The 14,339-nt window shown below is 39.5% G+C and overlaps 2 protein-coding genes across 7 annotated transcripts in view; one reads left to right on the top strand and one right to left on the bottom strand.

Annotated features, from left to right (window-relative positions):
• The window catches only part of LOC115253825 (USP6 N-terminal-like protein), a 51,016-nt gene extending 48,631 nt beyond the window's left edge, over nucleotides 1–2,385 (top strand). For all 5 annotated transcript variants that reach the window (XM_062860308.1, XM_062860312.1, XM_062860310.1 and 2 more), the window contains exon 7: nucleotides 2,022–2,385. In XM_062860308.1, coding sequence (XP_062716292.1) covers nucleotides 2,022–2,371 — 350 coding nt within the window. In that variant the 3' untranslated portion in view covers nucleotides 2,372–2,385. The remainder of the gene's footprint in view (nucleotides 1–2,021) is intronic.
• A 562-nt stretch (nucleotides 2,386–2,947) lies between these two features.
• On the bottom strand, nucleotides 2,948–13,450 carry LOC109422617 (EF-hand domain-containing family member C2). Of its 2 annotated transcripts, none has more exons than XM_062860307.1 (7): nucleotides 13,164–13,450; nucleotides 12,953–13,099; nucleotides 12,349–12,890; nucleotides 4,537–5,050; nucleotides 4,152–4,481; nucleotides 3,453–4,090; nucleotides 2,948–3,177 (listed from the first exon to the last, which is right to left on the bottom strand). In XM_062860307.1, exons 2-7 carry the CDS (start codon nucleotides 13,001–13,003, stop codon nucleotides 2,964–2,966), a joined length of 2,289 nt encoding a protein of 762 aa, XP_062716291.1. In that variant the 5' UTR covers nucleotides 13,004–13,099; nucleotides 13,164–13,450; the 3' UTR covers nucleotides 2,948–2,963. The 2 variants fall into 2 exon arrangements, with proteins under 2 accessions (XP_062716291.1, XP_062716290.1); XM_062860306.1 differs by having other exon boundaries at nucleotides 12,953–13,094.
• Nucleotides 13,451–14,339: the final 889 nt, after the last annotated feature.

Here is a 14,339-nt window from a genome sequence, read left to right as displayed (position 1 = left end):
CTGAACACCGCCAAAGATGGTCCTAATCCTAGGTCCTAAGCACCCCACAATAATATCCATGTCATCCGCAAAACAGACCTGTTGGCCGAATTTCGTGAAAATCGTGCTACGGTTGTTGAGCCCGGCTCTTCGCATAACACGTTCTAGGGCGACGTTGAATAGTAGGCATGAGAGCCCATCACTTTGTCGTAGTCCCGGGCGGGATTTGAACTTACTAGAACTAGACAGATCTCTTGAAACACTTACGCAGTTTCTTACACCGTCCATTGTTTCTTTGATCAATCTGATGTGCTTCCCGGAGAAGACGTTCTCGTCCATGATTTTCCATAGCTCTCTGCGGTCGATACTGTCGATACTGGAGCTTCCTTAATCCTCTTCGTGCGTTAGCTGAAGTTCACCCAGTTCACGCAGTGCATGCTCACTGCTCAGCGTGCCTGTTTGGGTCATAATGACCCTAATGCACGACTAGGGTTAACTTCCATCAATGTTGGTGTTGACTCGCTGTTACTCCCTGCTGTACTGACATTGTCATTTCTCCCGCTGTCTTGCTCCTCCATGTCTGCGCTCTCCGCACCATTCAGATGTATTGCTGCTTCCACCTTTCAATCAACTGACGTCCGTCGGTCAAAATGCCCCATCCTTATCCCTGCACATTTCGGTTCGCGGCACGTAACATTTGTTGGATGCGTTGAGCTTTTAGTAGAACTTCCGTGTTTCGTGTGATCGGCACCATTTGTTCGCATTCCGCTTCTTCCACGCGGCGCTTTTTCTCTCGGAAGAGATGGGTCTACTGTTTCCGCGTTCTTCATATCACTCCCTGTTCTGAAGCATATATGACCGCTGCGTTCTTTTCTTCCTTCAATCATACAGTCGCTCTGTTCCACATACCCTACGCTGGTCTCAGCTGCGTCGTTGATGACTACTTTTATCGAACTCCAGCAGTCCTCTAGAGGGGCCTCATTGAGCTCGTCCTCGTCCGGCAATGCTGCCTCGAGATTCTGCGCGTATGCGGTGGCGACATCCGGTTGCTTCAATCACTCCAGATTATACCGAGGCGGCCGTCGGTGCCGTACGTTGTTGATCACGGAGAGTTGTTGGTGCATTTTCACCATCACCAGGTAGTAGTCAGAGTCCATGTTAGCGATAGGTCCTGACGTCGATAATGTCAGAGAAGTGCCGTCCCCGTCAATCAGAACGTGGTCGATTTGGGATTCTGGACTTTGTAGAGGTGTACGCTGAAGCATTTCTTGGAGGAACTTCCAGAAGGACACGGTACAGGGTACATAAGCCTCCTGCCAATCTTCATTCCTCCCAACTGACTACTAGAACGTGGCTAGCGTTATTGGGCTTTTTATAAGTAGAATCTTTGAACTATGGACTGTGAAAAAAGGTATTGACAAATCCCAGTCATACTTATTGATTTCGCTGGTTCCATTCATACAAAGTTGCGAGATGCATTCTTGTGGTGAGTTCTTTCCTCGCTTACCTTTGTTTACATTTTTATCAGTTCTCTAATTATTGTGCGTTTACTTTACCACTGGACTGGACAACTGGACTATCGCAGAAATTAATAAACAAAAGTGGTCGATTGCATCAAACCAATCCATTTTCTTCAGAGCACTGCCCATAACTACATATTTGTAACATTTGCAGTTTTTGTCAATATTGAGTTAATACCGGGAATCGTCTCCAAATCATCAATACTATCATCTACCTAATGAACTTGGCAAGTTTGTTCTACAAAATGTGAAATAAATACCCAGTTATTCTGCATAGATCGAAGAGTGCGATGATGAAACCAACTCGACGCACTTTATCTTAAGTTTTACGCACTTACGAAGAGTGAATACTGAGCGCGCGGCAATATTTTTGGCGTACCGTACTTCGTTTGTTATAAACAACAGAACTATTGCTATAAGCGATTGCAACCGTGATCTGAAGAGTTCTTTGTTCTGTTCCTTAATTAAATAACAGAAGACGAACCTCTTGTACTGGACCTACCACATTTCACACTCTTGCAGAATACGACGACGGCAGCATAACCAAGCATTCGCTTACCGGAACGTCGGTAACCTCGACCAACGACGTCAGTATTACTTCCTACGAGCGTACCTGTGATATCTTCCGTCTGCAGCCAAACAGTGGTGGCAGCAGTGCCGCCATTCTGGGCAGTGGTGCCAAGCTGGACGACAGTGTTAGCATCATATCGTTGCAAACCTTGGACGGGGTGTGTGACCTTCACGGTTCGGCCGAACATTCCATCGTTCAGGGCGTCAGTGGAGGTAGTGCCGAAAAGGTTGCCCCTGGTATCATCGGTGACGACGACGAAGACGATGACGACGACATCACGGAAAAGCAACTCTCTTCCTAAGAGGACTTCGGGAAACAAGTTCCACTACCTAGATACTTATGGCTTGACCAAGGTTGTAGCGACAATCACCCGTCCTAAAATCATAGCGAAAACGGACACTGCCAGCCAGAAGCCTCGCCATTTTCTAAACCCAGGTAAGCGAAAAACTTTAATCAATAGCAATAACTTTTATTCACAGTAAGTGGAAGGGTTTTTTAACTCTCGCGTAATACCAGTCATCTCCAAAGCGGAATTTTGTCCTGTTCACTTAATATCAGGCTGGAAAGCTAGTATTGTCATAGATTACTCGAGTTTTTCTGTAACAGAAATTGTGGAATTGTATGCAAGGTTAAGGTTTTATTGCGATCTAGTGTTTTTGTTGCGAATCTCACGGATGTGTTGTGGTTTATTGGACGTGAATACTAAGCTAGGTATCATTTGAAAAATGAAAATAAAAAATACTTAATAACTACGTACTTGAAGCTCAACGCAAACATTATTTTCCTCTGATGTATCACTGCAAATTTATATTTTTCAAGTTTCTTCTTCAATATATCTAATGTTCAAACACCTAAATTTAGTTAATTCAATTGACCTCAATCAGTTCACTCGGTCAAGAAGTTTGAGCCGTAAGACTCGTCTCCAGATCGATGCTGCTTAGCAACTTGTCCCAATCGACCAAGTTTCCCGTGACACGATAGGGCGTAAAGTAGCAGACGTCGTGCTTGATGTTGAGCGGTTGTAGTGGCCTACAGGGCGTCTCCATCGGATTCAACATGTTTAGGAAATCCCTCATTTCGATATCACCGCGGTCGTTCCGGTTCAATCTGCATTGAAAAAGAAGTCATTACTAGATACATCGATCAGTAGTTATACAGGAATGGAAAATGTCGCGGAACTTCATGAAAAAAAATGTCATGACATTTTTCTATTTACACCGCTTTCGGTAATTTTTTTGTTCGTGCGCATCACCAGTCCATAGCGCTGATTAGTTATAGATAATCAATGATGTCGCCGAATTACATTTCCTACTAAGTGCAGTGCAATTAGCAAATAACGAAATGACATTTTTTTGACATTTCCCATCCCTGGTTGTACTTACACTTCTAGCATGGCATCGATCAATGCGTTATCCAGTGGTATTCTGCATGCCTTCACGGTTACCACTATATTGCGTGGACTCATCCATCCATTAGCAGCGGGATCCAAGTGGTACATATGCTCCTTAGTTCGTTCCAGATCGTTCCAAAGCTGTCTAGTTAGCTCTCCGTGTATAGCTGATCGTACCAGTTCCTTATCGCAGCTGAAGTGTTTCTTCGTTTCCGCTGAAAATTGTCGACACAGTGTAACGATTTCCTGTTCCACAATCTGATCTCCCAAAAGTTCCAGTAGCATATCTCGTAGGGCGTCGTACGTAACCGTAGCCACACTTTGTCCGTCCACTTTTTTATGCTCGACTTTCGACATATGCTTGGCAACATATTCTTTGTAGATCGGTCGCAAGGCGTTACGTATTTTCAGGACAATTTTGGAAACATTCGACAGCGGGAACTCCTCGCAATGGGCTTCCATGAATGACAACGCATAGATGTCAGCATTTGTCACATTGAATTTGTGATCCTGCAGGATGACCGTTGCACCAAGGTAGAAGTCCTGAGCTGCGAAATACTGAGGTCTGGCAGGTGTGAAAATATCTTGATTCGGCAGGAGAATCCGTTGACGTTTTATGAATTCGCCTCCCTGAAATAATGCTCGTTTTACTTGCGCTTCTAAAAGTTATTGTGCCATTCAACCTACGTACCATAAACCCGGAGTTTCTGATCATGAGTTCATACACCGATACCGTATCGTCGCTCAAGTAGTACGTGATCACGAAGAACCGATCGTTGTTTTCTTTGATATTGGAAATCATGCGAGCTCCGAAGCGAAGGTTGCATCGATCGTACACCACAAATTTGCGGAAATCGATCTTTGGTGGAGTCGGTTCGACCGTGATGCAGTTTCCTTCCGAATCTTCGTGCGAACCCCATCCATTGTACGGCGGTAGTTGACGTTCCCTGCGATAGCGTCGTTCAAACTCACCCTTCGTTACACTGTAACCCGGTATAGGAGTGAAATCTTCGATACCGTACTAAAATGAAAGTTTGTTGGAATAAATCTTCGTCCTTAGGTGTAACTAATCCTACCTTAACCCTGTAGTAATCACTTGTCGAGTGATCGCACCCCGTCAGAATCACTCGACGGCCATAGACGTTTATCACCTTTCCTATTGCTAGATCAGAATCCTTGTAATAGTTATCATCAACTCTGCCAATTCCGACGGAATCCGTAAGGTAGCGTCCTCCCTTCAAACCCCCACCAATCACATTCAACACGGTTACCGGAGTACTTTCTCCCATGACCGGTAACCGCTCGAACTGCTTCGGGAGACGACCTCTCCGAAGGAACATGCCATTTGAGTCGCGCCCCGAGTTCAGAGGTAGTTTTTCCTTGATTTCAAAGGTGTCGTCACTCAGGTGGTAGAGCACTTCCAGCTCGTGCACGTCACCGAACAGGCTGGAACGATCGTCCCAGAAGCCTTGGAATCGTAGCACCTTGCGATCGAATTCCAAGAATTTGCCCAAGGTATCTATCTTGTAAGCCGGTCTTTTGGCTAGCTTGGCAGCGTCTTGCTTTTTGCGTAGTTCAGTGCTGGGATCGCTGAAAGTAAAACAATGTGTATGGGCAAATGCTCTTTACCGAAATCCTTGTGAAGCTTCACAGTGATTTGCTTGAAGAATTCACATAGAATTAGTAAAGAGCATATTCATAAACCATAGAGAAAGGAGGGACAAGTGTTAGATTTAAGCTGAATATTTTATTTTGCGAGGAACTGCTGGATTGTTCTAAAAAAACATGGAAGTTTTACCAAAAGCTCAACGCATGTCCCAAACATGTAGCGATAAGGTACAAATAGGAAAAGTTATCCTAGAAGAGGGAACTACTTCAATAGGTTCAAACAGTACCCTGAAAAGAGCACTATAACGTTATACGTTAAGTAAAGAGAGTCAACAAGAGAACAACCGCATACCTTGATGATTTAGATTACTGAAGTCACTTACACTTAATGAGAATGAGGCTTGGGTTTCTGATCAGCAGATTTCCTCATATTATAAAAAAATCGCGATTTTTTCACACCCCTTCCCCCCTTATAAGTTTTTTTGTATGAGAACTAAGGTGGCCCACATTTATATGAAAAACAAAAATTTCGAAAAATGCCAAGTCCTACCTCGTAAATCAGTTGTTTTGAACTCCCAGAAGCTACGTTCAAAATTTCAGCAAAATCGGTTGAGCCTAACGGGGCGCTCAAAACGTTTGAAGTTTGTATGGGAAAACTTGGCCAAATGTATGCAGAAATTTTAAGTTTTCGAATTTTGCCGCTAGGTGGCGCTGTAAGCGTTCAATAATCAAACCCGTTGGTATTATTGTAGGTGACTATATGCCAAACAACCTTGTCTAAGACCGCAAAGTGATCCAATGTCTGTGAAAAAAGTTATACCCTAGGTAAGCCAAGTTTTCCCATACAAACTTCAAGCGTTTTGAGCGCCCCGTTAGGCTCAACCGATTTCGCTGAAATTTTGAACGTAGCTTCTGGGAGTCCAAAACAGCTGATTTAGGAGGTAAGACTTGAGATTTTTCGAAATTTTGGTTTTTCATACAAGTGTGGGCCAGCCTAATGAGAACCCAAATATTTTTTCAGAAAATTTTTCTAAGACACGTCCTAGAATTTCTCCAGGAGTTCCTTCTGGAATTCCTGTAGGGGTTCTCCTTAATATTCGTGCAGGAGTTCCTTTTTGAAACTACGATCTTAAATTCTTCCAAGAGCTTCTGAGTTTTTTCCATCCTTCTGAGAATGCTCCAAGGGAATTTTCCAGAAATACCGTCTGCAAATCTGTCAACAATTTCTTCTGAAAATCTTCCAGAAGTTTTTGTTGGGGGGCCTCCTTATATTGACTTTGGAAATCCTCCAGGAATTATTTTCAGAAATTCTCCAGAAGTTCCTTCTAAAAATGTGGAAATCCATAAAAAAAATTGGAAATTTTCCTGAAACCAGTGGCGTAGCTAGGAATTTGGGGGCCTGGTGCGGAACCAAGTTTGTGGGCCCCCATGAGAATAACAGAAGTACATTTTACTATGATGAATCTATACATGCAACTCTCGAGTGATCGCACTGTTTTATTTTGTACAACACGTTGAAAAAATCTCACTTTTTGTACTCAGCATTAGCATAGCGTACTGCTGGCGGTGGTGACTAATGAACGATTTTTTTTGTATTCCTTTATGAATTTCCTCGGAGTATTCTGCAAGGATACATCTCGGAGTTCCATCAATAAGCGTGATATTTTCGTTCTAAAAATTATGTCAAAAATTTTTTTGACAATTTATTTTTAGGAATTCTACTTAATCGAATTCCTAAAAATAAATTGTCAAAGAATCCTTTAGGAATTCCTTCAAAGATTGCTTTACCGTTTTCCTTAAGAAATCTTTCTTGAAGAATAGTTGGTCTTCAAGAATCATTTGAGTGTTTAATGCAAGGATGTCATTCAGTATTTCTCTGAACACTCCTTCAGGAAATTGCATGGTCTACTCCGAAAATGTTTTCAAAAGTACTTCAGTGTACTTTAAAAGATTCTTGCAAAGACTTCATCAAGTGTTTCTTGAAATATATGTTCAGGAAGTCCAAAAAAGGATTCTATTAATAATATCTCCGGGGAACCATCTAGAAGATTATCCCAATAATTCTTAAGAAATTCCAGAAAGAAACACTACAAAAAAAATCTTCAATAATTTCTTCGGAACCAGATATTTTTCAAAGAAATTACATCGGAATTCCTCCGGAGAAAGAGTAGTCCTTCTAGAATTTCTTCAAACATTCCTGCATGGTTTCTTTCAGAAGGTCCTCCAAATATTCCTGTAATGATTTTTTCCACGGATGTCAAATATTTCTCCAATGATTCTTCAAGAATTTCTCAATTATTCCATCACATAACTCTTTCAGAGGCTCTCCAAGGGTTTATTTTGGCATTCCCTCAAGCATTATTTGCTGATCTTGGCGTTCTTTTGAAGATTGCTCAAGAAATTTATCCAAGGATTCCTTCAAGAATTACTGCAACGATTTCTTAGAAACAATTTCAATATATATTCCAATAAATTCTATAGGAATTCGTCCACAGGATCCTTTGAGTGTTTTTGCTGGAAATTCTTTAGAAATTTATCCAATAAGCCTTTCAAGGATTCAGGAATTCCTCCAATGAATACTTCAGAGATTAATTAATGAATATTCAGTATATCAAACAATTGTCCGTACAGCAATTTTTTTGTTAAAATAGTTTTTCATTCAAATGTTTATAACTTTTTTATGCGTCAATCAAAAAAACTGAGAATTTGATCAATCATGGATCACATATTAATGTTCGATTGGTGAAGTTTTGAGCGAGATCGAATAAGTTTTCTAAAAAATATAGAACTTTTAGTAAAACTTATAAGATTTTTGAACACATTTTTAAAACATCTCAATATGTACTCGATGAATTTTTTTCATTTTTTTTGTGTTACATCTTATACACAAGGCTATCATATGCAGCTATGTTTGGGGTTTTTTTATTCACTCCAAAAAATATGAAAAATGTGCTTATGTAGTTGACAATGTTTAAAAATTCACCATATTTTGCACATATAATCTGCCAAACGTTTTCCATTAGTGCATTAGCTTACCGAAAAATCCATAGGACCTACTCTGCCGTGAATCGCAAGTCAGTCCCATATGTAAAAAGTAGGCATTGAGAAAATGGCCCCTGAAGTTTTCAAATTCGATTTCTATGTGAAACTCTAGAAAATCGCCATGAATTGAAAACTTCTGCGATCATCATGACATTTTCACACATTGTTTCAATCGTGAAAACGTAGCAGTGAAAAATATAAAACTGCCTAAAATAGTGTCAGGTTTTGTACTGGAGGGTGCACAAGTTCGTAATGGGACTGACTTGCGATTACATTTCATTATGGGACAATCTGACTTGGTGTTGTTTTTCAATTTTACTGAACAAACTATATATTGTTTTGCACGCAGCTGAAAGCTCGGAAACGGGCATTAACTCATTTTTGCCCAAAATGCAGATGGGACTGACTTGCGATTCACGGCAGTACTCTTCATATGTAGTTTAGTAGGTCCTGTATAAAAATATTTCATTAAGAGAATTTAAGTTGAAAACACTTGGCATTTTTATTGAGCAAAATATGATAAATTTCTAAATGGCACTCTGAACTGTTAAAGCATCGAAGCAATCGGTGCTAATTTGAATTTGGCAACATCATGCCGTTGCTATGTATTTTCCATAGCAACCATACTTGTAACTCATAGACCTGAAATAAAGATTTTTCATTAGTAGTTCAACCATTAACTGGACCACACGTGTTCAATTCATTTTCTCCCGGAAAAGTATCTTCCTTGCAGCCGAATCTCCAATGTGAACATATACAGATTTTTCATATTTTTTGTAGTGATTATAAAACCTTAAACGAACCTACATATGAAAGCCTTAGGTGTAAGCTGTAACACAAAAAAATTGAAAAAGTTTCATCAAGTACATATTGAGATATAATGTTTTAAAAATGTGTTCAAATATCTGATAAGTTTTACTAAAAGTTCTATAACTTTCAGAAAACTTATTTGATCTCGCTCAAAATTTTACCAATGGAGCTTTAATGTATGGGTTATAATTGGTCAAAATTTCAGCGGTTTTGATTGACGTAAAAAAAAGTGATAAAAAAGTTATAAGAGTTGAATGAAAAATTATTTTGACCAAAAAATTGCTGTACGTACAATCGTTTGATACACTGTAAGAATTCCCCAAGTGCTTCTTTACCAATTCACCCCAATATTTCTTCCGAAAGAACTCTATAGAGAGTTTCTTAAAGATTTCCACAATTGATTCCTTTTGGGCTACCCCACATAATTCCTTTAGCAATTTCTCAGAGAAATCCTTTGGGCATTCCAACAACTTTTTTTTTGAAAATTCTTCAAGCGTTTATTTTTTTTTTTGCAATGCCTCAAACGGTTTTTGAAAAGTTCCTATAAGCACATCTTAGGAATTTGTTGATGCATTTTTTTTTTTCAGTTATACCCGCAAGGATTTCTTCAAATATTTCTCCGATAATTGCTGTAGAAAATCGTATGGTAAGTGGGGGCAGGATGGGTCACCTAAGAAATGGATCCCTATAACATTCTGTATATAAATCGCATTTCTCTGTTTTCTACCACGACTTCCAGATACACTGGTCAGCTATGATATAAGGGTATAGAAAGGTCATAAAGTTTGAAACCTGCTTCTTGACAAACAATTGTCAAAACATGACCCATCTTGCCCCACCTCATTTCTACGGGGGCAAGATGGGTCAGCTATCAGAAATTCGATTTTTCTCCAAAAAAAAATTGTACATCATCTATTTTTTCTCTATACATCTAAGGGCCGATTTCTTCACCTCGGCTTAACCGGTAAGCCAGGCTTACCCATACAGTTAAACCTGGCTTAACGCTTAAGCCAGGGTGAAGAAATCGCCCCTAAGCTTCACATACGTACAGATTACATGAAAGAAGTGTTGAAACATATCGGTAGATTATTCTCAGAACTAGAATATTTTTGTTCAGGTAGCCATAAAAAAACTTTGAAAACCTATATTTTTTGTTGAAAAATATTAAAAATATGTTCATAAATTTTCAGCGCTCTAGTCGCTTCGATAATGTAGGTCACATAATAGCCTTTCTATGAAAAATAAAACATTTTCAAAAACTATGCAAACATACCGAAAAATTAGGGTGACCCATCTTGCCCCGTCTACACATTACACGTAGTTATATGGAATGTATAGCATAAGGAGTATAACGAAAAAATATTTTATTTTTTTCTGCGTAAGGAACGTAAAGAATTTTCAAAACAATACATCACATTTTTGTGTATCCACGTCGTTCATCTAGGAAAATTATAGAAAGATTCAAAAAATAAATAGTACGGTTGAAAACGGTACTGACCCATCTTGCCCCCTGACCCATCTTGCCCCCACATACCATACTTTTCAAGTCCTTTTTCACAATTCCTTCATGAATCCTGAAAGAAATTCTAGTAAGGATTTGATCTTTTTCTACAAGGTTTTTTTTTCAAGCTACGCTACAAAGATTCCTTCAGGGTAATCTCAAAATTTTCTTTCAGATATTCCTATAAGGATGAACACATTCTTCCCCAAAGGATTTCGCACAAATTTCCTCAGGGGATCCTACAAAATTCCTCGAAGTAAATTTATATTTGCACCACAGAATTTGAAAGTAATTCTTTGAGGTCTCCGCCATTTATTACTTTGTGAAATAATTTAGGCAATTCATAATCCCTTTACTTTCAAAATTCGTAATTCTTCATAGTACTTCTAGGCTAACGTTTAAAAAAGCCTAAATGATTTTTTGTAAACAATCTTGTTTCGATTGCGCACCGCTATCAGGTAGAACATACATATTCGATATTTGTTAGTAGTAGGTAGGAGTGGATCGATATGAGACCTATCGCAATCAAAACATGTTGGTTTATTAAAACGCTCCTAAGTCCTGTCCACATGTTATGCTAGATTTCATAAAGCAGTAATACTTCAAGAATATCATCAAAAAATGCATCTCCAAAATCAACCCAATGATTATTTTCGAATACATTTAATAATTCATGTAGTGGGTTCTTCAAGGATTACTTTAAAAATTACTACAAAAATCCTCCAAAATTCCTTCAGGCAATCTTCCAAAGATCCATTCAGGTATGACTTCAAGCATAATCTCAGAAATTCATCAAAGATATGTTCCGTTAGGAACTCCTGCAAGATTCCTTCTTGGGAAAAAAACTTTCAAGGAATCCTTGAAGTACATTTGAAGGACTTCAAGATAAAACCCTTGAACGTCTTTATGAAGGAGTTCGTAGAGGTATTCTTGAAGGATCAATTGAGAATTCAAAAAAAAGTTTCTAAAGAAATGCTTGGAGGAGTTCCTAGAGGAATCATTGTAAGTATTCCTAATTCAATGCTCAGAAGAATTTCTGAAGCAATCCTAGAAAAAGGTACTAATCCTTGAAGTAACTTCTAGATAAATCACGAAAGATATTCTCAAAGGAATTTTTCGCAGAAACCCTTCAAGGAATACATGGAAAGAAATGCATGATGAAATCGTTGGAATACGTTGATTGCATTTTGTTATGCGATAGCAAAACTTATCGACAAACTAATGTTATTACGGTTTTGACGTGACATGTGTTCAGATCTTAATTTGGAACAAAAATTTATGCTACAAACACTAATCGTAATAATATCTGAAGTGAAGGCTTCATAAAAATAATGTTGGTATATTTCATATTTCCCACAAGTTGAATTTCAGCCGCTACCTATGGAAGTAAAATTCATGAACATTAAGAAAACGTATCCTAACCACAGCACCAAACATATCACCAGATAAATTTTTCTGTTGGAATCTACAAAAGCCGTTCCTGGATTGACCAGATAACATTCCCGGTGTAATTCGCAGACAATTTCTGGAGGAATCCCCAGAAAGACTTTTTGGAGGAACCTCAGAAGAAATTCCTGGAGAAATTTCATAAGGTATCCTAAACGGCATTTTTCAGTTCTCCAGAAGCAAGTACCAAGGGGTATTTTATTCTCGAAATTCTGTAACATTTTACATACTTTCGGTGAAATGTTATTGTTTATTTATTGAACTATAACAAACTTTGATATAGTTATGAGATTCCTGTAAAACATTACCGAAGTCTGTGATTATTCTATGTGTGTGGACAATCGAGTACTTTTTCAACATTTAAATATTTCAAGTTCGTGAAAACCACATATTTTTGTTTTCAATATTGAGTAAATATCCTGATTATCGGCCCGTAAAGCGGTTTGCATGCAATGCAAAAAAAAAATAGCATCATACTCACATCGGAGGTTCGACGGATTCCTGCACCGATATCCCCAGCCGGTTGAGAAACTTTCGCGTAAACTCGTCACATCCGGTGATGGTGTACACGCGATCGAACAGCTGCACCGTGTGATTAATGTTCAAATCCAGCAACGAGGTAAACTCGCCATCATACGGTGGCGGTCGGGGAATCCGTTGGCGCGTAACCAAGCAACCTTGCGGAATGCCGGAATTCATGGTGCGGGGTTCGCTCACCTGCATGGTGTCGTCTTCCAGGTAGTAGAGGATTTTCACCTTCCTAATCTGGTACGGGATTCGGTCGACTTCGGTTAGGGTCTCCTGGAAGAATCCGTGGAAGCACAGGACTTTCCGGTCGTATGTCAACCAGGAGGGTAGAAGGGGTCCTTGGCGAGGGGGGTAAAGCGACGGTAGACAGTACTCGGGCCCATCGGCTGGTGAGTATTGCTTACCACCGATTCCCGGTCGTTTCCGGTCGGCCAGCATACAGATGTTGCGCCATCGGTCGAAATGATGCGATTTGTTGAACTTAGTTTGGCTGATCTGAATTGATTTAGGAGGAACGAATTTAGAAGGTTATTGAAGAAATGGATTTTTCTACTTACATCCGGAAATGTATTTCCTGGGAGAAACGGAAGCCCAGAACAACGAAGCATGACCTTGGATCGTTGATAAATTCAGTCAAAAGGAAGTGTATATCCCTTTATCTTTAATATCAATCGCACAAATTTCTCGGCACAAGTCTATCTGAACTTGAAATCAGAACAATGTTTATTCTATCAAAATCAACAAAACAAAAGCGATTTCCTAGGTTACCTTTGGTATCCTGGATTCCTACGCATCATGCGTAACTATTTCCTTCAGTTTCGCGGGGCGCATGCCCGCTTCTGAATTCTCTCAATTTCAGCTCCGTACTAGGATCCGCAATAAAGCGTCTATTTATCTAGGGTTAGTAGTTGTTTAATGACGCTCTATTAATTTCAATTTCTACAATTTGCGATTCTATCCACGTTTCTTCCATAACTTTCGTTACTCTTATTTACAATAATGATACTTTTAGCACTGTCAAACAGACGTATCACTTAAAACAAAGTGCGATTACAATCATCGTCACAAAAGTATAATCATAGACTTAATACTAAGACATAAATGTCAGGAACAAATTCAGTTCGATTTCTGACGCCAGTTTTTCCCCCATGTTTCCCCCAGTAAAATCGCCCAATACTGGTTTTTTTAAAGCGACGCTTTCAATGTCAGTTGGCTCGGCCCGTTTTCATCAAAGCAAGACTGAGGGGCCAATGTTAACAAGAAAAGTCTGCAGCGCAATAAGCCCCAATAAAAATGTCAAATCCACACTCACACACCACACTAAGAGTTTGATAAATGTTTGAGAATATGAACCATCTTAGTAGTATGTAGGCCGAGATGCTGGCCATGAGTTCGAAAGCTCTGATGTTACTGAGCTTGCCCCGGGAGTAATTGGGAGCCGCTGTGGCTAAGAAGCAGCCTTGTAAATTTCGGGATCGATAGTGGTCTAATCATTTTGGGGCAACGGGATTTTCCTCTCGGATAAAGTGTTTCACGAGAACTTCCGGGGGTAGCGGTAGATCGGGATTGAACTTTAGGAACTCACTTATATGTGATGCCCACAGGAAAAAAAATAACAAAACCCGCAGCAGCAAGTTTCTTATAAAAAAAAAAACAAAAGAAGATGAATGTTGTTTTTTTTTCTTTCCTGGAGTGTGTCAATAAGTAATCGTTTTTTCTTGTAGTCATGGTCACTAGATTTGTGGACTCAGTCTTGCTTCGATAAAGATGGGCGGAGCAAACTGACATTGAAAGCGTGGCGTCAGAAACATCAGTATTGGGCGAACTTACTGGGGGAACGACTGGCGTCACAACAAATTCTCCAGTTTCATATTGATTGTTGGTATAATCGTCCAATGCCAATTACGCTGTTTTTCGCAAACCCACTGAATAGATGGCGATAGT

Source organism: Aedes albopictus, chromosome 3, assembly GCF_035046485.1.
Source record: "Aedes albopictus strain Foshan chromosome 3, AalbF5, whole genome shotgun sequence".
NCBI lineage: Eukaryota > Metazoa > Arthropoda > Insecta > Diptera > Culicidae > Aedes > Aedes albopictus.
This window is presented reverse-complemented; position numbering and strand designations above follow the sequence as displayed.

What these genes read in the sequence shown, in the direction of transcription:
- LOC109422617 (XM_062860307.1), bottom strand. Translation starts at nt 13,003, where the DNA reads ATGCTTCGTTGTTCTGGGCTTCCGTTTCTCCCAGGAAATACATTTCCG. An exon ending in CAGGAAATACATTTCCGGAT is followed by an intron (nt 12,891 to 12,952) that starts GTAAGTAGAAAA and finishes AAATCAATTCAG; the next exon opens with ATCAGCCAAACTAAGTTCAA. An exon ending in TCAGAAACTCCGGGTTTATG is followed by an intron (nt 4,091 to 4,151) that starts GTACGTAGGTTG and finishes GCATTATTTCAG; the next exon opens with GGAGGCGAATTCATAAAACG.